Below are 27,401 nucleotides of genomic sequence, written 5' to 3' on the forward strand. Positions count from 1 at the left end.
TTTCCCAAAGCTACATTTACTCCAAAAATTTAAACTCAACAGTGCCAATGAAGCAAATGAACAGAGAGGTGACTTGAAATGATGCTCAGGTTACGAAGGATCATTCCCTTCTCCTTATACTGCTGTAAGCGCAATGTGACAAATCGGTTTCATTCTCAAAGTTTGCGGGCTTCTTTAATCTCACAACTTTCCGCTGCTACTCATCCCATCCATTTTTAACTGCAGGAGCTCTTATCTATGCGCCCCCACCCCAAAATTAGTTATTGCTGAAATGTTTTTAAAAGCATGCTCAGCACTGGCTGAAGAAAGTAAGATCAAAGTGACACACACTTCTCCATTATTATGATTTTTTACGGGGGGGGGGGGATGCAGGAAGCGCCATCATCTGGGGAGCGGAAAGAACACAACTAGTTCACTCAAAGTGCGCAGGTTGTTGAGTTCACACGGCCTCTATTGTAACACATATTTACTTGTAAGGCATACGACAAGACATGTCAACTTGCTTTTAGTGTTACAGGGGGAAAAAGTCATGATTTTGGCCAGATACAAAAATTCTCAAGACAACTTGACGTAATTCTCAGTCTGAACAACTTTGAAAGAATAAACAGAATTCATAGAAAATTCTCCACCCAAAAAAATCTTATCCATTTTCTCACCCTTATTGAAATGCTGCTTGGAGGTGAAGAGATGCTTTCTTCTTTCCGTCAAAAGGTATATATTCTTATGTTTGTGAGGCAGCCTTCACAGCAGCTGTTCATAAGATAAAACTAGCCTACAGGGATGGTTTACAAGGATGGAGGATAAGTTACAACTATTTGCACACTCTGTTGTCACTACACTCATTTTGACCCTTTGCCACTGTACAGTATTATTTCAGCAGAGAAAAAGCACACATTGAAGACTACAAGTAAATCGAATGAGGAGTGGTCTCTCTAGGCAAGGAGTTGTGGTTGGTTTTTTTGCACTTAAAGCCTTTTCTACGTTCATTCCATAGGCTGTGAACTTGTAGTTGGGCAGGCTCCGCTGTTCCTGGTAAGCATTACAGAAGAATTCTGCTCCACTCTCTCATACACAGACACACACACAAAAAGGCTGTCCATCTTGGGGAAAGCAGAGTTCACAGAGTCAAGCAGCCGGCATTTTGGTGGCAAGAATCACAGAAGGGAGTGTTATCCATTTGGTGCTTCAGGTACATTAACTCGGCAGGCCCAGGTCAGCGGGAAGCAAAGCCGGTCGCAAGGCCACAGCCCACTACTGGTGTCATGTCCCATATCTGAAGAGGAAGATGCAGAAGCAAAGTAAGACTCTGTGTGACATATGGCAGCAGACCCAACATGTTCAAACTCAAGAGCTGTCTGCAGTTCAAACACGTATTGACAGTTTTTCCGGGTCATGTGGCCAGCATGACTAAGCCACTTCTGGCGCAACAGAACACCAAAACCAGAACAGCGCACAGAAACACCGTTTACCTTCATAGCTGTCAAGTTTCCCTTTTTTAAAGGGAAATACCCTTATTCCAAATAGGATTCCTCGCAAGAAAAGGGAAAAGTTGACATCTATGTTTACCTTCCCGCCAGAGTGGTACCTATTTATCTACTTGCACTTTGACGTGCTTTCAAACTGCTAGGTTGGCAGGAGCTGCAACGGGAGGTCACCCCATGACAGGGATTCGAATCGCCGACCTTCTGATCGGCAAGCCCAAGAGGTTCAGTGGTTTCAATCTCTCTAACGGTTTGACTTCACCCCCGAAAGCTCGCTCCTCCATTGTCTCCCAAGACAGATGGATGCCAACAACAAGATTGGTGGCAGGGCTGCTGTTGAGACCCTTCGTAAGACAGTTTCAGACCAGTGATTTATCCCACCTTTCTGTCAGATAAAGGTGACCAAAATGGGGGGGGGGGGGCAATTCAGCAGGCAACACATGAATAGAATGTAAGAACAATGACACTTATATTTTGCATAAGCTAGTTGGTTATTTAACTCTACAGTCGTACTTTGGTAGTCGAACACCTCAGTTGTCAAACAAATCGGCTCCCGGACATCACAAACCTGGAAGTGACTGTTCCCGTTTGCGAACGTTTTTTGGAAGCTGAACGTCCAAAGCGGCTTCCAATTGGCTGTGGGACGCTCCTGCAGCCAGTAGGAAGCCACGCCTTATTTTTAAAACCGTTTCGGGAGCTTGCACCCTGGGGAGGTCACTTCAGTGCTGCAAACACAGCATTACTTGACACACCAAATATTCTAAATTGAATTCAGGTTATCAAGTAATAAGGATGGAACAGAAAAGGTTGTTTTGATTCTAATCTTTCCAGAGCTAAAGTAGTCTAAATTGGGAACTTAAGGGGCATTTTATCCTTCAAGGGCATAGATCTTCCTTCTGTGTGCATAATTTTTTTAGATAAAAAAGGGAGAGGAATGCTTCATAACCATTAATTCTTAAAATGCTGTAGTATTTCCAATACTTTGGGGGAAAATTGGGAAGTAAACAATAAACGTCTGGAGATTCAACAGTCCACTTGTTCAGAAAACTAAAACAATTTGGCTTGTGAGATTATTAAACAAATTCTTACAAAGATTAATCGAAACAGAGGACAAGTTGGCCAGTGTCTGGTGGTTGGCGACAGCTAAGAACCACAAAGGTAGTATGGTAACAGGATGCTACCTACTTCCATCATGCCCTGCTTGTGAACTTATCAAAGGTTTTCTAGTTGGAAGTCACTGGAGACAGTGTTCATTATTTAGCCATGTGCAACAAGCCAATACTTATGTGCTTAAAACACAGGGAAAGGTTACATGATCCCCCCACAGACTCACTCCCATTTTAATTTACTGCAGATTCATAGCTAGAAATATTACTGCTTCCGCTTCAGTTCCAACAGACGGTATCTGACACTGACTATTCAGAGTTGACTCATTTAACTCCACTGACTTCAAAGGGTCTACTCTGAGTAGGACTAATGTGGGATCCCACCCAGTGAATTGATCCAGAAGCATCTGCACAGAGCTAAAGGGGAAGGATGGCACTTTCTCCACTTCAATGAATCCTACAAAGGCAGCCAGGGCAATAACAACCTCAGATCAAAGGTGTGGAGCTAAAGGAGGTACAGTTGTACCTTGGAAGTCGAACGGAATCTGTTCCGGAAGTCCGTTCGACTTCCACAACATTCGGAAACCAAAGCACGGCTTCTGATTGGCTGCAGGAAGCTCCTAAGGCCAATCGGAAGCATCGGCAGCCCCGTCGGACATCCGGCTTCCAAAAGAACGTTCGAAAACTGGAACAGTCACTTCCAGGTTTCGATCATTCAGGAACCAATTTGTTCAGGAGCCAAGGTGTTTTGAGATCCAAGATACAACTGTATTTCCTGAAAAGCAATTAGACAACTTTGTGCTACCCATCAAAGGCAGAATGGCTCAACAGTTTTAGTAGACCAAAACACCCTGCTTCCTGTATCTCTGCAGAACAAAACTATTAAGTCTATCCAAAACATTTGGTTGACCTCGAGGTTCTGCTGTTTGGGGTTTTCCCTTTGAATATTTTCATATCTACTACCTTTTGGAAACTGTGCAAGCTACTTGCAGGTCTTGGCTAAGACAGATGGGGAGGGGGGAGAGAATCATACCTTCACTACACGATCGCTTCCACATGTCACCATAAGTCCCCTTGAGATGTCCATGGACATATGGGAAATGTTATGTTTTCCTTCGTGAAAAGTTGCCAAAGACGTGCGGCTTGAAGAGGAGAGAAAAATGAGTTTAAATAAGGGCCACTTGCTAGACGTCTCTCAAACCAGGCACAGGAAATTGCTTCAAGACAGAAAGACACTTCAGGGGAATGAGATTTCTGAAAAGTTAATGTGTCAAGTTCAGGATCAGCCTCAGAATATGAATGACATTTGGAGAACTGACCAGTTCATTAAGGTCCTATTAAGCTCTAAATATTCAAGAGTGAAAGCTTCAGACCTTTGAATCCACTGCTGATCTGTGAAAGCCTCTGTACAATGAGAAGATCAGAAATTGTAACCCACACGTTTCTTCCTATTTTATTTTTAAATGACTGGTTTAAGTCTCTTTACTGTTTGGCATGGACTGGTGCAAATGCACATCCGTCCTCAACCTGTAGCCCTCCAAATATTTTGGACAACTCAACAAGTTGGGGAGGACAACAGTGGTGCCATGAGCTCAGTGAGGTCAAAAAAGGTTATTTGGTTGTCCTGATATCTTACAGAGGATACTTCCAGAACATCAGTAAGTGGTGGTCAATAGGAATTCACATGAACTGATGGAGTATCAGCTCCAGATTTGCTTTGTGAACCTTTGGGGTGAGGGAATGAGTTCCAATGTATAACTAGACTCCAATAAATCTACACAGCAGGATAATTATAGCAACAGGCCTTTCCTGCTCTAGCAAGTGACGCAGGAGATAATAAGATAAATGACTCACTCAGTGATGTTTTTAAGTTTTACTATGATTAACTGCTCATATTCAAGAGGGGTGGGGAGACAAGAAGATGACCATCTTGCCCATGCTAACAAACAGGAGCAAGTAGGGATTTCTGTTTACAAAACAAGGTTGGGATGGTGGAGGTTGGGGAGGAAAGTGTCTTCAGCTCCAGCATTTGAAACTGCTAGCCGAAGCTGGAAAGAACTAAATGCAGAAAAAAGGAAAACGGGGAGGAAGAATCAGGTAGGTGCTGGACTCTCTTGCTCTTTATTTTGATGAGGTTCCTACTTCAGGATAAAGGATAAAACAGCCTTGTAAGGTTCGCTGAATTTCTAACTAAAAGGTGAAAGTTGCACTTTGGCTAGCCATAGAGGATTTGTTTGCTAACCTGGAACGTTTGTGGAATATTTGGAAGCAAACTACAACTACTACAATGAAAGATCATTAGTGTTAGAAGTCATATGTACATTTAAAATATCTAACATAGGTTTGATAATGAATAAATTATGGAATATAGCTAAAAAGGTAAAGGCCCCCTGGACGGTGAAGTCCCATCAAAGGCGACTATGGGGTTGCAGCACTCATCTCGCTTTCAGGCCAAGGGAGCCGGTGTTTGTCCACAGACAGCTTTCCAGGTCATGTGGCCAGCATGACTAAACTGCTTCTGGCACAACGGAACACCATGAGTGCATGGAAATGCTGTTTAACTTCCAGTCGCAGTGGTACCTCTATTTACGTATCTACTTTCACTGGCGTGCTTTCGAACTGCTAGGTTGGTAGGAGCTGGAAGAGAGCAACAGGAGCTCACCCTGTCGTGGGAATTCAAACCGCCAACCTTCTGATCGGCAAGCCAAAGAGGCTCAGTGGTTTAGACCACAGCGCCACCTGCTATATTGAAGCTCTCGCTCTCTATTTTTTTAAGCCTCAGCTGACAGCTAGGAAAGCAAAGCAATGAATATTTGAGTAGAGCTTTACATAATCTGGCTCATAATTAGTGTAAACTCCCCCCCCCCCCCTTTCCCTTTTGGGATTTTCTTTGGTTTGGTTTGTATTGTATACAATGTCCTTCGGTTAATTAAAAAAAAATATCACTGAAAACAAAGGAGTCTTTTCTAAGCATACTCACTCTTCGTCTTTGATTGAATCAAAACAGGCGTCACAGACCCGGACCTGGAATTCAAAGCCCATCACTGGATAGCTGGAGCGTTTTGTGCTGCATTTTCCACACACTGCCTTGCCACATTTCCTACAGTGATGCTGGGTGAGAGAATTGAAAAGTAGGAACAAGAAAGATGGAAAATTATCAAACCAAGCAAAATAAAAAAGCCAAATTACCACAGTGCTTCCAATTATTAGCTGCAGCCAACTGTGGTTTTGGGGAGGGGAGATTCACCACAGACTCCCTCTCTAGTTCCCAGCCCGCTAGCCTCCAAACAGTGAGCAACTCACGGGAAAAAACCTCAGACTAAGAGCTTGACAGGCAAGTTGATATGGAAGAAAATGGTCCAGACTATTTAGGACTTTGTAAGGCAAACACTGCATTTTAAGAACTCAAGAAGAGTCTTGCAACGGCAGGTCAATGACCCATCTAGTCCAGCATTCTGTTCTCTCAGTGGATGACCAGATACTCGTGGGAAGCCCCACAAGCAGAGCCTGAGCCCAAGAGCAGTCTCCCCTCCTGCAGATTCCAGCAGCTGGTTTTCGGAAGTGTTATCACCTCCTGCCTTTGCACAGATATGCTGTCCAGCACAGGACTAGTCCGTTCTCATTTCAATTAGATCGAAGGGAGATGGGGCACTCCTAGTGCTGAAATTAGGCCCGATCCAAGTACAGCACTAAACATTAATCCTTCCTGCCAGCGCCATACATGGTCGGCACCAAAATACTTTGCAGGCGGGAGGACAGACTCACCTGCCTCAGCCCCAGAGTCTTTGTGTCCCACATCTGCTTTATGTTCCAGAAGAAAGGCTGCTTGCATTTCTGACAGGAATCGCTTTCCAACCACTGAGGGGCCTGGGAGCAGAATAGGCAACGGAAAACGTTTAAACATGTTGTTGCAAAAGGGGAGAAACCCGCTTCCCCCCAATCCTGTAAATGTTGCTGGAATGAAGGGTGTTTATTTATTAACCTTTGTTTATTTATTGCTTTGCGCTAGCAACAAAGCTAGAAATGCGATTAAGGTCTTCAACTGAGAGGAGCTGTGAAAAGTCCCCAAAATGCAAGCCTGCCTCGTAAAAACCGCCACCCTCCAGATGTAATTAGTCCAATTTAGTGTCAAGCTGCGTCCATGAGGAATTAATGAAATGGGGCCTTGTCTCCCAGATCTTTGTGTGCCTCCCCCACTTTGCCCTTAGCTGTGGCATTTTCCGTTTCCACCACACTAATGAGGAAGCCTCCCTTTGCCACATCTGAATTATTAGCCTGCTGCAGGCTTCGAAGCTCCCCAGTTTTCAGTGTCTAGATGATTAAGAAGAGATACCGCATAATTGGAAAAACTGAAGCATTCCAGTCAAATAATCATGCCTTCCGTTTTTCACTCATAACCTGACGTTAAACATGTCCTGTCCTCGTTTCTGAGCACTATAGATGCCACTTAAAGCAATTAACTGAGCTGTTGCCTGGACCTATATGAATCAGCTTCTATTCCTGTCCTCATTCCATATTGGGGCGGCTCAGAAACCCATGGAAGGACCAGATTTTCCCCCACCTGCTTCCCTATAGGCAGAAACAGGAGGTCCAGCTAAATGCAAGTCTTCCATACACTAATAGAAGCAGAGCAATTCAAGTTGCACTTATCGTCTGAAAGCTACCTTGGCACACCCTGTAGGCTTGTCACTACCTGACCTCGAGTTTAAGAAGGTTTTATCCTTTGTAGCTGCTGAAAAAACCTTGAAAATGTGACAACAACAAAGCTCCCCCCCTTCCCCTATTTGTTTGCTTTTTTGAAGAACTATCTGAAAACAAGCCAAGTCTGGCCATTCCTTAAGTATCAACATCCCTTTAACCAAGATTCCTCAGCAGGTGACTGAGGCCTGTAAGAATGACTATAAATAAATGCAACATGCCCAAAAGTAGAATCTGCTTATGGCTGGATTCAACTAATACAGTGTGATAGTGGAGGCCAGCACAAACTCCTGCTAGAGCAATGGGGCTTCTCCTCCCCCTAATCTGCTCAAGACTTGGGGAAACCTCCATACCAGGGTGCAGAAGAAGAGGGGAGATTGGTTCCATCTGGCAGGCAGAAATGCTTGTGCCTATCGAACGATCATATTACTGTGACGTTGAATGCGGCAGCTAGACTGGTGACTGGGAGTGGCAGCTGAGACCATATAACACCAGTCCTGAAAGACCTACATTGGCTCCCAGTACATTTCTGAGCACAATTCAAAGTGCTGACCATTGGTGCTGACCATTAAAGCCCTAAACAGCCTTGGCCCAGTATATCTGATGGAGCATCTCCACCCCCATTGTTCAGCCCGTACACTAAGGTCCAGTTCTGAGGGCCTTCTGGCAGTTCCCTCACTGTGAGAAGGGAGGTTACAGGGAACCAGGCAGAGGGCCTTCTCGGTGGTGGCGCCCGCCCTGTGGAACGCCCTCCCATCAGATATCAAGGAAATAAGCAACTATCTGACTTTTAGAAGACATCTGAAGGCAGCCCTGTTTAGGGAAGTTTTTAATGTTTGATGTTTTATCATGTTTTTAATATTCTGTTAGGAACCACCCAGAGTGGCCGGGGAAACCCAGCCAGATGGGCGGGGTATGTATGCATGCATGTATGTATGTATAAATAAATATAATAATTTTCCCTAGCTCACTGCCTATAAGCGGGAGGCCTGTGAAGAGAACACAGAAATCTGAGCAGAACTAGAGCATCATTGCTATGGGACCTTAGCTTCTTATCTGCACTCAAGGGAAATGAGATAAAGCCTTTGGGCCTGGTGAAAATTCCTACCTCTTCTCGGCTAATATCCATATTCCAGACTGTGATCCCTCCATCAGCTGAACAAGAAACCAGTTGTCGTGTGAGCTGGAGGTAGCAAAGGGCCTGAACTTTGTCACTGTACAATAAATAAACAAAAAGCATTCTCCATTTCAGTATTTAAAGCTGATACAGAACCTTAGCCATGTTTCTGCAGGATGCAGTTGAAACGATTTCTGTCTCTTGAAATTTTGTTTCCATCTTAGGCTTCTTAAAGATTCATGCTGACAGGAAGTTTTCCCTGATGCCACACGAGTCAGATGGCCTTAAGTTTTGTTGTTTTTGAAAGAAGGGGGGTGCACAATGCTACTAATAATGGTCATGACAGAAGTTACAGTGAAACCCCCATTATCACCACAAACATTCTCATGCTCTCCTTCCTAGTTATATTACTGCTTCATTTGTAAACAAAGGGACAGCTGATTTGGCTGATTTGACCAGAAAAGTAAATTTTTACCCATTTTGTTAATTTCATCTATTAATTTCAAATACCAGATACTGTCCCCCAACCCTGCAAAATTTTGGTATATAGTGCTTTTCAACAGTTTTGTATGTAGTCACAGAACTACAATTCCCAGAGTTCCCTGGGAAGGAGGACTGATTGGTTAAACCACTCTGGGAACTATAGCTCTGTGAGGGGAGTAGGGGGTCTGCTAACAATGCTTAGCATGCTTAACAAACTACAGCTGCCAGGATTCTTTGGGGGAAAGCCAGGACTGTTTAAAGTGGTCTCATGCTGCTTTAAATGCATAGCACAGATGGTGCTCAAAGAAAGGGCAATGCAGTATTCCTCATCCCTACGTTAACACAACCAAGTATTTAACCAGCAGCACTAAGTGCTGGGAAAACAGAATGTTAGCATACTGATGGCCTTGAAGCAGAAGCGTCCGACCTCTCCTTCCTCCAATATCCCACATGATTATGCTGTTATCAGATGCTCCAGAGAAGAGTAGCCGCTGAATTGGATCCCACCACAGGGAGGCAATGCTTCCTAGGTTAGGGAGGAGAAGGAATAAGTGCATTAGCTTGCAGATCCTTCAGACTTCAGGTAAATGGGAGTGGCGGGCTTGGAATATAATACTGCACTTCCAAAGGGTAGGTATAAATCTTCCCTTTCACAAAGGGATACATTTGCCTAGTTTAGACAATCATTCCTGGCTTCATAAACCATGTAATAAATCACAAAGCAGCAGACTTGAACAGCACAGCAGACAAGCACACCTAAACTCAGGTTTAAAAGTTCAGAATAAGCCAGCCACGTGAGAAAGTCTTCATGACAAGCAATGAAGACGGTGAGAGACTAGAAATATTTCACGGGACCCCAAAACGTTTCCCAGAAATCACGCTTCGGTTACCAAATTATGCCTTCAAACAAAGTAGAGTTTTTCAAGCTTGCTTCATACAAACAACCTCTGAAATTGACTCTCAGTAGTCAGCATCTTTATCAGGCCTGTTTATCTGAGCCAGCTGTGATTAGAGTTTGCCCCGCTGTCCTTGTTTGTATAGCAGAGCCCCAGTATTGACCATTTCCACATAATTCTTATTGTCTGGCATTCACAGTCTACTATAAAGGTACATAGAAACGGGCAATTTTCACTGGAGCACAGCTGAATAAGTTAATCAGTGCTGGTCCTCATTTTTCTCAGTGTATGTAGCTGTGCAACTAATTATCTGCTCTGGCAGGGCCATACATCACTGTTAGCACACAAGAGATAACCAACCACACACACACACCTCTGCTTCAGATAATGGTCTGAAGGCATATGTGGTGGCTTAGGGTTGACGCTAAGATGTTTGGCAGTGTCTGGATGTAGATATGAACTATAAATAAGCCACTCTGAACCTGGTAGTGCCAAAGCAGGGTGCCGGAATAGACCTTTGGGGAGGGTTGTCTCAATTTTTGAAACTAGGGGTCCAAAGTTTGCATTCCAACCCGTTGGTTCCCACCCACTTTCTTCACCCGCAGCAACAGGCTGAGGAGACGGATGGCAGCCGTGGGGAGAGATACTTGTCACAGCAAGCCACGTGTCACTGCACATGGCCATGACAAAACTGGCGTGGGGGGGGTAATGAGAAGGACTAGGCTGGGTGGAGGGAAACAGTGTTCTTGAGGGTCTCTATGATAGACAGTTCAAGTCCTCAATGAGTCCTCATGTGTCAGTCAGATCTGAAGGCATACAAGGTTGCTGAAGCTGAGCAGGCCTGAGTCCGGTGAGAGCATGGGTGGCAGGCCACCTGAGAACCATCTGCGCACCACCCTGGATTCCGCAATGGAAGGAAGGCAGGACATAAAGGCAGGAAAACTAACAAAAGAAGCAATAATCCCCAGCTCCCATTCTCACTTAATGCAAATGTGTGCCAGTCAAACAGCAGGGACAGTACATTATATATATTGCTTTCTATGAGCTGCCAGAGGGTCAACCCTTGAAAGCCTGCCATCTGGTGCCTAAAACTCTTTACTACACCCTAAGTTTTGAAGGTAAAGAGAAGTTGGTTTGAATCTGCTTACAAATGTGACAGGTCATCCTCTCCGACACCCCACACGGCCATAGACTCAATACCTCCTAATGCCCAGTCATTTGAGAAAGCAGCACAATTGCTGGCAACCACATTCCTGTTCAGAAGAACACTTCATAGGTTAGCTGGGAGGACACTTAGTGCCATAACTGTCAACCTTCCCTTTTTTTGCAGGAAATTCCCTTATTCCAGCACCGTCTCCCACTGCTATCCTGGATTGTTAGATATTCTGTAGACTGTCCCCAGGACAGGTGAGGCTGCTGATCCCTTATTTTCAAATCTGAAAGTTGATAGCTATGCTTAGTGCCACTCACCTTAAGAATTCAGGGAAGGTCTAGTTGCATATATTTATAATTAATTTCATTTCATGAGAAAAAACAATTAGAAAAAGATATACATACATACATATATATTTACCTTCATGACCCTTGAGAGTTGTGATAACAGAGCACGTGCTCTGTTCAAGTTTCAGGAGCGTGATCTGCCCAGAATAGTCTCCAACAAAGGCATGCTGGGTTTCAAAGTCGTATCTTAGCGCAGTCGAGTCAAGGAGTAGCTACAGATCTTCCATGCGTCAACTGCTCAAGCGGCACAGAGGCAGAGCATGAAAGGATGGTTGTAAAAAGGAGTCTAATTTGTCCCAAAGTGCTATAAAAACCAAAGTTGAAGACATGCCTAAACTAGAAGAGGAGTTTGGAGTTGATATCCCGCTTTATCACTACCCTAAGGAGTCTCAAAGCGGCTAACATTCTCCTTTCCCTTCCTCCCCCACAACAAACACTCTGTGAGGTGAGTGGGGCTGAGAGACTTCAGAGAAGTGTGACTGGCCCAAGGTCACCCAGCAGCTGCATGTGGAGGAGCAGGGAAGTGAACCCGGTTCACCAGATTACGAGTCTACTGCTCTTAACCACTACACCACACTGGCTCTCACTAAACGAGAAGGGATCTTACTAGTTGCTGCTTTTAGTTCAAACAAACGAGGCTCTCGACCTCCGCGACCATTTTAAAAGCCATGTCGCTGTCACCCAAACTTAAGAGGGGTAACAAGTCTGATCATTCCGGGGTATGAGTTAAACACGGGAAACGCTCTACTACGAAGATGCCGCTGAACTAGCTGGGTAAGAAAAACAAGCATGACACCATGGAGGTGTGAGGAGTGCTAGATCCGTCTCCCAGGTGACGGAACAGCAGGACGGTGCCAGTAAAAAGACTTAAGGGACTTCGTGATGGGGGCAAGGTGGTGGAGGAGGAGAGAGCAGGTGTGACCACAAGAGGCATAATAAGAGTCTAACCAGCACAAGGCTGAGGAGGAATCACTTACAGTTCTCTCCTGAGGAAAGGGAGAAGGGAGACCTTGCCACCTAGGTGGCTTTGAGTGGTGCCTGAACCCATCACGTTTATTCCAAGATACAAGCAAGGATGTGCTGGACTGCTTAAAGTGGGAGTGGGTAAACGTGTCACCTGTAGGGTCACAATTCCTTCTGGGGGCCACCGGCCCGTGGCAGGCAAGGCCAGAGGGAAAAGCAGGCAGACAAACAATTAGACCTTTATGCAGCAGGCTAGAGCAACTTCCTGCAATGCTGGAATCTCAGGTCCCTCTTCCTGGACTTAAGAGCTTTATCGCAATCTTAAAGAAGTCTGATTCCAAAACTGTCGTGCCGGGGCCTCCCCCCCCCCACCCCCCAGCTAGAGCTCAGCTCCGGCACCTCTCAGGTAGGCACCATTGCCATTCTAAGAAAACAAGGGAGAGGTTCAAAGTGAGCTCTGGCACTACCCGCCCCCCTAGAAAAACAGCACTGGCTGTGCCTGGTCCAAATTTAATGGGAGTGGAGACATTTCAGCTCTTCCCTTCTGGTTCCCATCTCTCTTTCTACGTATAAAATTACTGCAAGGTCTACAAGCACGGAAATCCAAGCTGTGGCACAGGGGTCACTCCTGAGCAGGAACAGAAGAGCTGCGCTTCACTGCTGCCTCCTTCTGAATTGGGCAGATCCAAAACAAAACCAAGGCAAGCATGCTGCACTCTGTGCTACTTCACACTTTGAAGACTTGGCTCGCAAACCACAAAGGGGGTAGTTGGGTGAGGGGGAGTAGTTGCCACAAATGAAGACTGGCAATGTATGCACCGAGCCAGCCTGCTGGCCAGCCTCATTACCAGCATTATTCCATTACTTGTGTAATATTGTCAGTGTTTGCTTTTATGGAGTAGACAATACTCTTGACTGCCCATGCTGCAACGTTTCATGTTTGCTTAACTGTCTCTAACTGGCTCATTAGCTGCTATATTTCAGAAGCTCTTGACAAGGGTAGTGAAATAATAATCTGTCCTGCTATTAATGACTCCAGCAAACAGTCTGTGACAATAAGGAGAAGAAAAACCCTGTTGAGGAAAAGGAAGTCTTTACTTTCTCTCTCCCCCAAAAGATAAAGATTATGCTTTCTGGGGAAACCATGCTAGATTCTCAGTAAAGTTCAGAGTCAGAAAGGGTTAGAGAGGGCTGCCAATTTTTGGATTAGCAATGATCACGGCACACCTTTGATGTCCTTCCCAACATGCTATGCCTAGATGAATACATAGTTCTAAAATATACTAAATAGCAGAACTGTGTGCTATAATGCTCTGTTCCACAAGAAAGGGTCATGAGCCTTCAGCAATAGGCTGGAGGGGTGAGAAAGGTGACTGGGAAGAATGATTGACAGATATTCCCTACTTGTCCACCCACCTAATACAATAAACTGGTGTGAAATAATTTTTAAAACCTCCCAGCCAATGACTAAGTGTGCACACCCTGCTTTTTCATTCTATGGTCTGTGAGCATCAACACTGAAGTGACCTTTTGGATATAAAGAGAACACCTTACGGATCACAGATTGTCACTCCTAACACTGAATGAAGACAGCACCTAGCACTGCCAGCAGCTTGTAGCCTCCTTCAGGAATTACATATGAAAGCAAAGTGGTTCTGCAATCCTGTACTCATGGAGGCTCCCTGCACATTTTTAGACTCCTAGAAAACAAGGGTTCTAAAATGCACAGTGAAGCTCCATGAACTCAGGAATGCATTCGCCCTGCAACTAACAGACGACGATCAGAGCAGGGGTAGCATATTGTATTTTTAACATTTTGTTGGGAGTCACCCAGAGTGGCTGGGGAAGCCCAGCCAGATGGGTGGGGTATAAATTTTTATTATTATTATTATTATTATTATTATTATTATTATTATTATTATTGAATGCTGGTCCTCAAGCACCCCCACCCATCATGAGTTTATTTAACTTGCAGAATACTTGAAGAGGACTTCTGAAGCACATGTAGCGCCTAGCCTGAGACTGCTGAATTGCCAAACAAATATTACACACGGCAACAGTGGCTACTACTTCCTAAACCTGTTAGCTACAGTAGACTCTTTAAAAGCTCTTACACTAATGAAATCTAACAGCAGAAAGAGTCACTTAAAACACTATTTTGGCAGAGGCTATTCAAAATGAATATAAAATTGTGCAGTAGAGCGACTGAGCTTTGAGCACACTTTAAATAAACCTTCAGAAACTCCCACATCTGCTATGATACTGCTACTTTGAAAGATACTGTAGGCAAGAAGCCCAGGAGGTGAAATAATGTCGTCCCAGCATGTTTCCACTTCTGGTACACATCCAGCTGACACATTTATCGTGGCCGGTGCTGATAACCCACTCGGCTTCCAAGCAGAAGATGACCGCAGATACTCTGTTCTGATGAGCTGCAGAGACACAAACGAAGAGAATATTTTTGCAGGCAGCAATTGGCAGGATGCGTTGCTCTACAGGTGACTCATTCAATCCATACATTTAAGACTTGTTTCCATCTTATATGATGGCTGTCAGGGAAAGGGGGCGAGAAGAGGAACGCAAGGTTTGTCTGCAGTCCCAGAACCTACTGTGGCACCCCATGCTTTTTCAGGCGGAAAAAAAATGCTGACAGACATAATACCAGTGACTGCACCCACAGCAATGCAGCCAGTATTATCAACAAAAGATAGGGAGGAAAATAACTTGCAGCCAGGCTCCCATTTAATTTGTGGGCCTCCTGAGGCATTTATGGTGGAAGGAGAGAAAAGCAAAAGTCAAGGCACAAAAATGTTGAATGCAAACTTTGTTCCGAAGTACACATGGAAGACTCCAAAGATGGCTGGCCTTCCTGGAAAACAAATTTAAGTTTCTTTGGAAGGCATTGACTTTGCTATGATTGTTTGAACAGCAGTGTGCATTTTTTCTCTCCCCCCCCCCCATTTGCCAGGAGTTCATTTATTTAAAGGCTTCTTGTGGTGAGTCACATCCTTCACATGGATATATGAAGGTCAGTCTCCATTATGGCAAAACAACAGCTTAGATGAAGCACATATGTGATTGCAAATCAGATTAAACAGTGAATCAGAACAGGTGATCGAAGGAGGGAGCATTGGGGAAAAACTACTGTGAAATTAGTTTGAATAGAGAAAAGCATTATATTCGAATAGGCAAGCGTCATTTGCCGTGGCATAAAGACTCTTCTGTTGTCATTTTAACACAAGGTCTCTCTCAAAGCCAACATTCGCATCTGTAGAAAGAGTGACACATCATAAGATAGGTCTGTTTCGATGGGGTTGGCCTTGCAGTCAAGAAAGGTTGCTTTCAAATGGAGCCGTCAAATGTTCCCCCGTCCCTTCCCTGTGTACATGCTCCCCAGAATGGAGCATAATGTGCACCCAGATGTCCTCCCTACACTGTTCCATGCAGACTTTCTTCCTGATCCGTTGATCCCCCATGAGCCCTGGCAAAGCTGCAACTGATTTAGCTGGAACTGAAGAGAGGAGCTGGAAGATCAGATGAAGTCAGAAGCCTGGTCACTGTTTGTAACCAAACTGTATGGCCCCACCATGTAAATGTTCTGTGATTAGGTGTCTGAGCTCAGAATCATCCACAGAGCAGCAGAGAACAGTTGCTTAAAGAATGGTAGGTTGCTTAAAGAATGTTAGGTCAAGCCCATCCCACAAGTGGCCTCAGAACCCATAAAATGGAAGGAAAAGCCAGCGATGGACAGAAGTTAAATTGGTAATTACCACTACTTAGCCCCACACCAAGTTAATCGTGCTTTCATGATTTTCTGTTCCACTGAAAATCAAAGGGCCTGAAATTAGTCACAACTAACCTGCCCTGATTATTGCATAGTCTGGATCCAACCTTTCTGAAACTTAATGGTTACCCATCATTAAAATATATTTTATCATTTTCTATTTTGTTTTCGATACTTAAGTTACGGAATGTATGATTTCGGCTCACATAGGTAGATAATCAGTTGTGTCTCAAAACAGGGACAATAATAATCTGATGCAAGTTAAGACAGGTCATACATTACAAGCTATTGATCTAAAATTTCCCACCTCTGGGGGAAAAGATAATGCACACCTCGCTGTTTCATTACCTGGGTAAGTCTTGACAAAGTTCATCTTATTGAAGTCTTCTGAGATATGGAACTCCTGAAACCAAGCAACCAAGCTGTTATTAAGAGAAAGAGGCACAATCTTCTCTCGAGATCATGCAGGCTCAGATGACACAATAAGAAAAGCTGTAAGGGATTTCCATCTATTTAAGCTGTGCTTTCATATGAAGAAATGTCTAGGTGGTCTTCAACTGCCATCCATTCAGCTTCATTAGGATTTTGATGAATGATCTCAGGGATAACGTAAGAAGTGCTGTACAGCACTAAGAAAACAGTAAATAATAATAAGGGATATGGTCCCATACAAACTGCTACATTTTCCCTATTTTAAATAAGAGTCAATAATCATAATCATACACACACACACACACACACACACACACACACCCTGCCCATCTAACTGGGTTTCCCCAGCCACTCTGGGCGGCTCCCAACAGAATATTAATAACTCAAATAGCCAACAAATTATACCCAAATGAATGGAACACAGCAAAATGCCAATCTAAGAATTACATGTGTGGTACAATCTTCTGGGCCTGTGCAACTTCAGAATGTAAGCGAGGGAAGTGCTCATTGGAAGGCTCCACTGCATGTTTTTCAAAAAGAATCTATACAGAGGATACCTACCCCTTAGGAACAGCAAGGTGGAAACTTTTCTCCTGCTCAGTGTGTTCACTAGAAGGGTGTTTCTGACACAAGGCTACTTGAGAACAGAATTCTCTCACCTCTAGCCTGGTTATCTCAAGTCCTGGGCCTTCCAGGTGATTTTCTAAAGATGTAGGTCAGCTCTACCTGGGAGACCAGGAAGGATCTTAAGGAAACAAAGAGACCCCTGTGTTCACAGCAGTCTGGCAGCTGTACCAATTGAACAGCCTCTGCACCACCTAAATCAGTCACCGTTTGTCCTGATGCCTTAACAATACCGGTTCCCCTCACAGCTTTAGATGGACTGAAAACAAGCAGGGTTGCCTTCAGATGTATTCTAAATGTCATATATTTGTTTATTTCCTTGACATCTGATACAAGGGTTTTCCACGGGGCAGGTGCCACTACCGAGAAGGCCCTCTGCCTAGTTCCATGTAACTTCACTTCTCATAGTGAGGGAACCGCCAGAGGGCCCTCAGCGCTGAACCTCAGTGTCTGGGCTGTACGATGACCTGGAGGTAGGTAGGTACCTGGACGTAACAGATTGGAATTGATCCCATGCAACTTGACTAGACAGGACTCTAGCACTCAATACTTAAAAAGTGTATTGAATACAAATGAGATACTGACCATAATGGCTCCGTTATCTTGACCCACAAATATCCGCCTGCTGTCATGATGATAAGCCATGGTGGAACAGGGAGCTGCCCAAAGAAATACATACTTACAAAATAATTTTTACATAGGAATTAATCGAAATCAAATATTTTTGCCAGTCAAAGCATTATCAACATTAGGCATTGTTTTGCAGTGAAATTCTTATTCATCCATGTTTCTTCCAAGGAAAACCAGAAGACTTTCCACAGAACACCCTCTGTTTCAAAAGCACAGCCCTAGGCATGTCTACTCAGAAGAAAAGAGTATATAAGATTGTAGCCTTAGTATCTCGCCATCAGGATTCTTAGAGAGCACTGCCTTAATGCTCTTATGCTTAAACAGCAGTTTAATCTGAAAACATTAGTTATTGGGCTTTTCTGCATATTATGAAAAGTATCTGCTGATTTTTTTAATGGATGAAACTGCTATTAGAGGCAAAAGAGAAAGCCAAGCTGTTTTTCCTCTACAGTTGGCAATCATATTTAAAAGCAAAAGCCTTTGTTAGGTTTGACTTAATGTTAAGATGACCCAGATAAAATGAGGCTCTGGTTTCAATTATCAGCTTGGTGGGGAAAAACAACAGCAGCATTTTTCTCTTTCCCTCTCTTCTCTTTTGGGTTGAGTAGAAGCTTATTTAAGCAACAACAAAAATGGTTAAACAAAGCAAGTCATTCTATTAGCAAAGTTAAAACCGATTTGCAAAATATACTAGATAGGCAGAGCTAGATAAGTAACTGAACTTCCCAGAAGCAGAAAACTTAATCTCATGCAACTTCACAGAGCATGAATGATGTTCTTGCATTTGTCAGTTTCCTCCAGCTGTAAAGTTCCTACATGGGTCACAAGACAATCTCGTGGATCAACAGGCAGGCTGCTAAAACAAGCCTACTGAGGAAGCACCAGCAAAAGCCTTTAAAGGAGTCAGAAAGAGCACAGACAGAAGCCACAAAAGGATCAAGCAACAAGGAATTAAAACAAATGCCTTCATCCTGATTGACAATAACAACCATCTACTGCTACTTTCATGCAACTACTATAGTGATAAATACTATTATTGTTCTACCCTTTTTCTCACAGAGCAGTCTGCAACATGACAAAATGCAATGTAGCAGTAATAATTAGAAAGAAAAAAGATTTAACATCACACACTGAAACCACTATACAGTCATACCTCATGTTGCATCTGCTTCAGGTTATGTGTTTTCATGCTGCGTCCTGCAGCAACCTGGAACTACCGGAACGGGTTACTTCTAGGTTTTGCCGCTCACGCATGCGCAGAAGTGCTAAATCGCGCCAAGCGTGTGCACAGACGCAGCACTTTGGCTTGTGTCAGTTCTGTGTTACGGACGGGTCTCCAGAACGGATCCCGTCTGTAACACAAGGTTCCACTGTACAAAACATTTAACAGTAGTATCCAAAACAGCAGGACATAACATACATCAACTTCCTAGATCTCTTCCTAGATTTGCACAAGAGACACACTCAACGAATGATATCAACAAAGCAGTGTCTGTACTTACTTACATGACATTGTGTGGTAAATGCTGGGCCAGTACTGACCACTGTCCCTCTTCAGCCATACTCTAATTGTCCTGTGAATTTAGGGAAAGAAAAAAAGAATAATTTTGCAGTGAAACGTGGAAAATCAAGTGCTTTCAGGCAAGTATGTATCTTAATTTATGTATACCAGACACACCAGTATTAAAAGGAGTCATTTATTTTAATCCTGAGTATTTCCTTGTGCTTCCTCTGCCGTACTATATCAGTGACCTATCAGCTGACTTTTTATGAGCCATAACACCACAGCTATATAATACTTATATAATCTTTGGCTTTTCAGTATGACTTGCTCATTTTCATGCTGGTTCTAAGATATACAGTATAACTGGTACAGAGAATTAGGGCCACGAAAATACATGCAGTCCTTTTATTGTGGCCTACTTGTGGTCTCAAATGTATCCCTAGGCTCAGATTAGAGGGTAGACCAGAAACAGGGACGTTACCTCCATTGTAACCCTGTTACCTTTGAAGTGTATCACATAGCAGAAAACTAACATGATTCAGCACTTGGAGGAGGCGTGCGGGACATTTTTCATGTTCCCACTTGGGCAATTGGAAGAGGTATCACATGCCAGTGGTGGGCAGGTCAGAGACAAAGTGGTCAAAGCAATGAAGTGTGAATTGTACCTTTGTACAGTGGGCTAGCTTCTTCACACTCACACATTCCTCTCCATTTTCCACCCAGGCAAGCAAAAGGCATTATCAGAATTTAAGGGCACGTTCTAGCCAGACAAGAACATTCAAAGGTGGTGGCAAAGCAGGGCTGGTGAAGAGTGTGGCTTAGGAGGGGGCACGACTGGGAGAAGTCCCACGGGCCAGACAGAGAGGACTGGAGGGCCACATTCAGGGCCCCATCCACCCCAGGCCTGAAGTTCCCCATCCCTGACCTTCAGGGTAGGGAATGGCTATGGGGAACGTGTTCAAATCCTGACTCGGCTACAAAGCTCACCAAGCTTTTGTACTTGACTCGGAAGAATGATTGTTAAGTTAGAAAGCCCTAAACTTGCCATTCTCATAACTGGCAAGGGTGAATGCTGCAAAATAAATAAAAACTCGAGAGAAAAGGTGTGTAGTGAGAAGTACATTGAGAGAAGATGGATGAAATATGAAATATGGAGAGACTGATTTCAGGATGAAATAATTGAAGGAAGTGGAATTGAACAGTACTTTGGGTGCTTTGTGAATACACACTATGTTTTAACAATTCTGGTGATAACAGTGAAGGTAACAGACTTCTAACCTCCACCCCAGCTTCATCCACGACAACATTTTTTGAGAAATCCTAATCATGATATTTTTAATGCATTGCAATGTATGGGTATTGTTGTTGAATGAGCACAATAACACAATGCATCGAAACAGCATATAAAAAAAAGTCTGAGCATTTGACAACAAAAATGGCAACGAATATACACAATCAGAGAATAGAGACTGAACAGGTTTGTGGCTGAGGTGCAACTGGAATGGTGGATTTGCCAGCTGACCACTCACACCTGGCCACTACCCCCATCCTAGTTCTCCGATGACATGAGATGGATGGCATGCGTGGCCAAGGCCCCAAGGTGCATGACACTGCTGGGTGCTGCTGAATTTCCTCCTATGTGAGTAACAACAAGAGTGACCTCCTCTCTGCACACTTCAAGCACTGCTTGGAAGAACAAGCCAAGAATCAAAATGCTTCGTCTGGTATTGCCGAGCCACATTGTTCGTCCACTTTGCGGAAACATGCATTCTTCTCTTAGCTTAAATGTAATCCTGTGCAACAGATGCTGTAATCCCCAAGGGCTTTCGGAACTAGCACCAATTAACCCTTTGGTCTGATGAAACCGATTATTATCTTGATTGCTTAAGCACAGCTTTGTGGGGCAGTTTTCTCAACACACTCTCTTGTGCACCATCTGCTTAAAAGACGAACATCTATAAATTCTGCTCCATCACGATGAAGACAAAGGCAATTTGAATGTCGATGTTACCTGCTGGTTGGCAGCTGGCAATACACAACTTGAAGAATGTGTGCAAATTATGTTGTTAGTGCAAAGCAGGATGCAAAATCAAAGCAGATAATCTAAACTTTGGCTATAAAGCACTTGACTCTGTAACTCAGCCATGCAAATCAAAGCTGCAATATAAAGAGTGGTCAGAGAAGATTTCAAGGAACAAATTCACAGGCCAGAGTAGGGCAAATAAGGACTGAAGGGGCTAAGGAGACACAAAAATGGTTTTTTTTAAAGCAACCAAACCAATGCAAAAAAGTATTTGTGCTGGAGTATGAGCGCTCTTTGTCTTTGTGAGGGGAGAGCAGAAGGAAGAAAGTATTTCTGTACAGTCAGACGCTTCCTCAGATTGAGTAAATGGGATGGGCTATTTCTGCTTCAAGGCAGTGTGCCAGTATTCAACCATTTATCTCTCTCCACACACACACACACACCCAACACATGTGCATGCACACACAGGACAGGGGGTGTTTTGATGTAGGGCTAATGTGAAATATGGGGAAGATGGACAGAAAAGCCTTTATATTTTGTTCTCTGAATAACTCAGAAATAGAATCCATCATCAGATAAGGTTATGCAAGCATTAAAGTTGCACAGAACTCAGCTTTGTCTCAGGGGAGCTCAAAGTTGCCCTTCCTACCCTAAGCTGAAGGTTTTCTGGCAGTTCTACAAACAGAATGAGCAAATTGGCCTGTCTGTTTCTCTCTCTATCTGCATTGGGGGAAGGTCACCAGTCTATCCAAACTGGTGCGCATCCCCTCCAATTCTCACTTGCTTCTCTCCAAACAATCCTGGGATGACTGGTTAAGGGCTCTCCTTGGGTATCATTAGAGACTGGATTCACCAGGACTTCGTCACACAACCTGCATTTGAAGATGGGAGTCCTGGGCAGGTCAGGTGGTTAGAGCATGGTGCTGACAACGCCAAGGTTGCAGGTTTGATCCCCATAGGTGACAGCTGCATATTCCTGCATCGCAGGAGGTTGGACTAGATGATCCTCAGGGTCCCTCCCAATTCTATGATTCTATGAAAACATCAGAACTCAACCATGAAATGTGTAATGTAGCCAACAACAAAAATGTGCCTTCATGCATATGCAGGACTCTTTTCATCCCCACTGTCCAGTGTTGCCGCTGAGGTCACCCCTCACTTACATAGAGAAGTTGGGGTGCATGTATGAAAGCCTGCCACAACCCAAGGCCTGACACTACTCCTTTTATCCAGTTCGGCTGTGGCTTCTATGCAACAAAAAAGGAAGATTTTCTGTCTGAATAGATGTAGGATCGGAGACAGCTTTTGGTTATTAATACCTGACAAGCAACGATAATACCCGATCACCCCATTTGACTCCCACTCCCCCACGGATGAGTGTTATTGTGTGGATGTCCTGCAAGCTTCCCAGAGAGATCTGGTTGGCCACTGTGAGAACAGGATGCTGGACTAGATCACCTGATCCAGCAGGCTCCTCTTACATTCTTATGTCCCACACTCTCAACACCAGACATCTAAACTGGGTAAGTAGTGCCAAAACCACTCCCCAGTCTTGGCAATCTTTGGAAGAGGGAGAACAGAGAGAGAGGGATAAAAGGGGGGTGCTATTTCCTTTCCTTTAAGTTTGCATGTGTCCTGGGGGCTCTCTGCAGCACAGCAAGGTATAAAATGAACCCCCCAACACTTCCCCTTGCATTTCACAGCCTTGGAGGGGTTGTCCATTGTTTAGCCATCTCTGGTGCCCATTTGCAAACCCACCTGTGCAGCCGCTGCCCAAGAATGCAGCTCTCCCTGCATCCGACAAAGCAAGTTCTGGTCTAGTCCACCATGGAAACAAATCTGTCAAGTCTCACAAGGCTTCCCATCCCACCACAAACTCACATGTTTGCTGTGGCAGGCTAACATGGCTACCTCCCCTGGGGAATTTTTCTGGGGAGGAAGGAGGGAGCGCGGAAGCATTGTCATCCAGGGCCCTGCATGTGGATATTAGTGTTGAGATATATATTTATATTTATATTTTTTTTTGTGTGTGTGTGTGTGTATCCCTTTTAAAAGGAAAAAGGCACCACCCTCCTTCGCGTAGGCGTTTGCACAGGATCCTACTGTTTAAAAAACTTTTTCTTCCTTCTTTAAAGAAATGCTCTTACATTTTGTTACAGATTTTATTCCAGTTTGGGGTGGGTGAGTGGTGGCGTGTGAACATCACCACCAGAGGCAGACCAGCCCCCCCCCCAAAAAAAACCAAGCAAGAGGGCAGGGGGCGTGTCCCTCCTCCTTTCCTCTCCGCCCCACAATAACAATTCTGTACGCAGAGATTTCAAAGCAAAAAAAGGGGGGCGACAAAATAAAAGCCACCCACTCCCAATTCTTGCTGCCCCTCCAAAGAAAAAGAAAATTCGTGCTCGGGAGCTGCGCTTCCCCTTATAAAGGGGGAGGAAAGAGGCGGGTCTCTGCAATGGAAGAAATAGGCTGCGGAGCCCGGGGGTGGATGCGGGGGAGAGAGGCGGCGGAGGGACCCTTCCTCCCGCGCCCGGGGGAAGCGCCTCCCGCCGCGGCGAAGGGGTCTCCGGGGCGTCCCCCTCTCACCTGTCCTCGCTGGCGGTGATGATGCCGTCCTCCTTGGGGATGATGAGCGCGGCGCTGACGGCGTCCTGGTGCCCCTCGATCTTGCTCAGCAGGGCGGGCCGGCTGCTCTGAGGCCGCGAGTGGATCTCGGCCGCCATCTCGCAAAGCCCGGACCGGCCAGGGGAGCGCGGCCCGTAGTGGCGGGTGTAGCGGCGACTCCGCGAAAAAGGCTTTTCAGCGCGCAGACATCTTCCGTAATGTCTGGAGTAGGCGCGCTCGACGGACGTCGACGTCACTCCGCCCCCGCCCCAACCCGCTGGAGAGGGTGGCGCCGTAATGGCAGCCGCAGCCGCGCCCAACCTCCCGTCGTGAGACTGCCATAAAACGTAGAGTAGAGGCGCCGCCGAAAGGGTTTGTTGTCCCAGGGAGACGTATTTCCCCCCCTGTGTGATTCAGATACCATCTCGCAAATTCGCAGGCCCAGAAGCAGCCACAGCTGGTATATATAGTAAGCATACATAAGGCTCATAGTATTGTAGAGTTGGAAAGGGACCCTGAGGGTCATCTAGTCCAACCCCCCCTGCGGATGAAGATGTAGATGATCCGCGGCTGATATTAGAAGTTAGTTAGCCAAAGCTCACAGCACGACCTCCCAAGATCGACGGGTTTTAGCCTGAGAGCATAACTCTATGATATGACTCCCTTTCTGGATCAAAGCAGCGTTTGAAATTCTGCTACTGCTGACAATTGCTGGCAAATGTTAAGATTTCAGGAAGCCAGTAGCAGGTAAAGGACAGAAAACCCTGCCATTCACAGGCAAAACTGAAAATCACTAGCCGTGCAATGTCTGCTCAGAGGTAAATCCCATTGAATTCAACGGAGCTTAGTCCTGGTATGTATGTATGTATGTATGTACAGTGGTACCTTGGGTTAAGTACTTAATTCGTTCCGGAGGTCCGTTCTTAACCTGAAACTGTTCTTAACCTGAAGCACCTCTTTAGCTAATAGGGCCTCCCGCTGCTGCCGCATGATTTCTGTTCTCATCCTGAAGCAAAGTTCTTAACCTGAAGTAATATTTCTGGGTTAGCGGAGTCTGTAACCTGAAGTGTATGTAACCCGAGGTACCACTGTATAGGACTGCAGCAGCCTACCAGTGCAGTTACTTAACCGTAGCTGATAGGGACCTTTTTTCATGCAAAGCATGTGACAGTGGTTTGGCACTTAGCTGTTGTTTTTTCCCAAATTAAAGGGGTGGAGTAAGGAAAAGGATGTATCCCTATCCACTTGAGAAAGTGCCACTCACCTCTCTGTCCTACAAGGAATCAGAAAGTGTAGAGCATTCGTATTGGTCTCCCACCAGGATAAAGCATTCCCCCACCCCATTACCACCACCAAGGCTGCCTTTTAGATGTGCATGTTGTAGACTAAAGTGTCTCCCTTAAGGGTATCACCTAAGACTGGAATCCTAATCCCATTTACCTGGGAGTAACGTGGGTGGCACTGTGGTCTAAACCACTGAGCCTAGGGCTTGCCAATCAAAAGGTCGGAGGTTCGAATCCCCGCGATGGGGTGAGCTCCCGTTGCTTGGTCCCAACTCCTGCCAACCTAGCATTTCGAAAACACATCAAAGTGCAAGTAGATAAATAGGTACCGCTGTGGTGGGAAGGTAAACGGCATTTCCGTGTGCTGCTCTGATGTTGGAGTTCCATTGCGCCAGAAGTGGCTTGGTCATGCTGGTCACATGACCCAGAAGAACTGTCTGTGGAGTGGACAAACGCCAGCTCCCTCGGCATGTAAAGTGAGATGAGCATCGCAATCCCAGAGTCGTTCACGACTGGACTTTACTGTCAGGGGTCCTTTTACTTTTACCTAACCCCTATTGAATTCTATAGGGCATACTTTCAAGTACACATTGTTACTATGCAAACCCCACCATGCAATTGAGCACTAGGAAGAGCTTTGCTGGGACAAACTGAAGGTTCCTCAAGTCCTGCTTTCAGCCATAAGCAACCAGAAACCTCAGTGAAACATACAAACAATAATTAACTCCCAGCATTGTTCCCCAACTGCCTCTGAACTCAGGGACCCCACAGAGGGGTAGAAATGCTTTCTTCAGGTGAGAGCCGTTACCTTGGTGAAAAGTTGTCAAGACACTACACACCCTTGATGATGATAATTATTATTATTATTATTATTATTATTATTATTATTATTATTATTATACCCTGCCCATCTGGTTGGGTTTCCCCAGCAGAATATTCTGTTTCTTCCAACAGAAAATTAAAAACATGATAAAACTTCAAACATTAAAAACTTCCCTAAACAGGGCTGCCTTCTGATGTCTCCTAAAAGTTGGATAGTTGTTTATTTCCTTGACATCTGATGGGAAGGTGTTCCACAGGGCAGGTGCCACTACTGAGAAGGCCCTCTGCCTGGTTCCCTGTAATCTAGCAGTGAGAGAACCGCCACAAAGCCCTCGGAGCTGGGCCTCAGTGTCTGGGCTGAACGATGGGGGTGGAGACGTTCCTTCGGGTGTACTGGGCAGAGGCCGTTTAGGGCTTTAAAGGTCAGCACCAACACTTTGAATTGTGCTCAGGAATGTACTGGGAGCCAATGTAGGTCTTTCAGGACCAGTTTTATATGGTCTTGGTGACCACTCCCAGTCACCAGTCTAGCTGCCGCATTCTGGATTAGTTGTAGTTTCCGAGTCACCTTCAAAGGTAGCCTCATGTAGAGCACATTGCAGTAGTCCAAGCAGGAGATAACTAGAACATGCACCACTCTAGTGAGACAGTGGGTTCAACATGCTCGTGTTAGCTTGTGTGTTTTTAGAGAGGGTGCTTGCCACAACAGACTTGAGCTGCTTCAGAGCAACCGCCCCAATGTTCTTGGTTGGTCAGCACCAACTTTAGCAGGTACATATGTTACTGGCTGCCGGTGATTGCAAACCACTAAAAAGTTTGCTGTCCTGGTAGTAGGGCAGTGTACCCATTTCCCTTTACTCTGACCCCAGTGCACTTCCATCGCTGCTGTTTGAAGCAGAGTACACAGGACATTAACCACAATCCATAGGTATCCAGTAGTTTCATGGGAAACACTCGTCTGATGCATTTTCCGCCACACCATTTGAAAACACAAGCTGCAGTTAGTAGAGTTCAGACAGCTAATGGACATGCACAGATGACAGTTCATTGGAGGCAGTGGCGTAGCGTGGGGGGTGCAGGGGGGGCCGGCCGCACCGGGCGCAACATCTGGGGGTTAGGGAAATCCACGGGTTAGGGGGTGCAAACCCACGGGTTAGGGTGCGCAAATTACTTGCCTTGCCCTGGGTGCTGATAACCCACGCTACGCCACTGATTGGAGGTCAGGGGGCTGAAAGCGCAGGGAATCAGGTAATGCGCTTCCGGCAAATGCACTCCTCCCCTCTCTGGTTTGTACATCATGTGCCACAGATGGAAACCACCTTGTTGTGTTTTAAACCGCTGATGTGTCCACAGCCTAGGACTTGGGGCACGTATTACATTACCAGGTGTCCCTCTTTTACATTTTTTTTAAAAAAAATAAAAAATGAACATGTCCTTGTCCCTCATGATTG

General features: G+C 45.0%; 1 protein-coding gene across 2 annotated transcripts; it reads right to left on the bottom strand.

Annotated features, from left to right (window-relative positions):
- Positions 1-24,051, bottom strand: WDFY1 (WD repeat and FYVE domain containing 1). 2 transcript variants are annotated; one of them, XM_079975907.1, is made up of 12 exons: positions 23,828-24,051; positions 19,221-19,288; positions 17,670-17,743; positions 16,377-16,431; positions 14,526-14,676; positions 11,355-11,467; positions 9,285-9,411; positions 8,394-8,499; positions 6,353-6,454; positions 5,568-5,698; positions 3,621-3,729; positions 1-1,273 (listed from the first exon to the last, which is right to left on the bottom strand). In XM_079975907.1, exons 1-12 carry the CDS (start codon positions 23,962-23,964, stop codon positions 1,214-1,216), a joined length of 1,233 nt encoding a protein of 410 aa, XP_079832033.1. In that variant the 5' UTR covers positions 23,965-24,051; the 3' UTR covers positions 1-1,213. The 2 variants fall into 2 exon arrangements, with proteins under 2 accessions (XP_079832033.1, XP_079832034.1); XM_079975908.1 differs by having other exon boundaries at positions 19,217-19,288; positions 23,828-23,843.
- Between the last annotated feature and the right edge of the window lie 3,350 nt (positions 24,052-27,401).

Source organism: Podarcis cretensis (assembly GCF_951804945.1).
Source record: "Podarcis cretensis genome assembly, chromosome: 5".
Taxonomy (NCBI): Eukaryota; Metazoa; Chordata; class Lepidosauria; order Squamata; family Lacertidae; genus Podarcis; species Podarcis cretensis.

Bases quoted from the DNA above. Each gene is read 5' to 3' on its own strand.
- WDFY1 (XM_079975907.1), bottom strand. From the start codon at position 23,964: ATGGCGGCCGAGATCCACTCGCGGCCTCAGAGCAGCCGGCCCGCCCTG. The intron at 8,500-9,284 runs GTATGCTAACAT...TTTATTGTACAG, and splicing joins CTTCTGCTTCAAGGCCATCA to TGACAAAGTTCAGGCCCTTT. The intron at 1,274-3,620 runs GTATGATTCTCT...CTTCCTCTTCAG, and splicing joins GAAGCGATCGTGTAGTGAAG to ATATGGGACATGACACCAGT.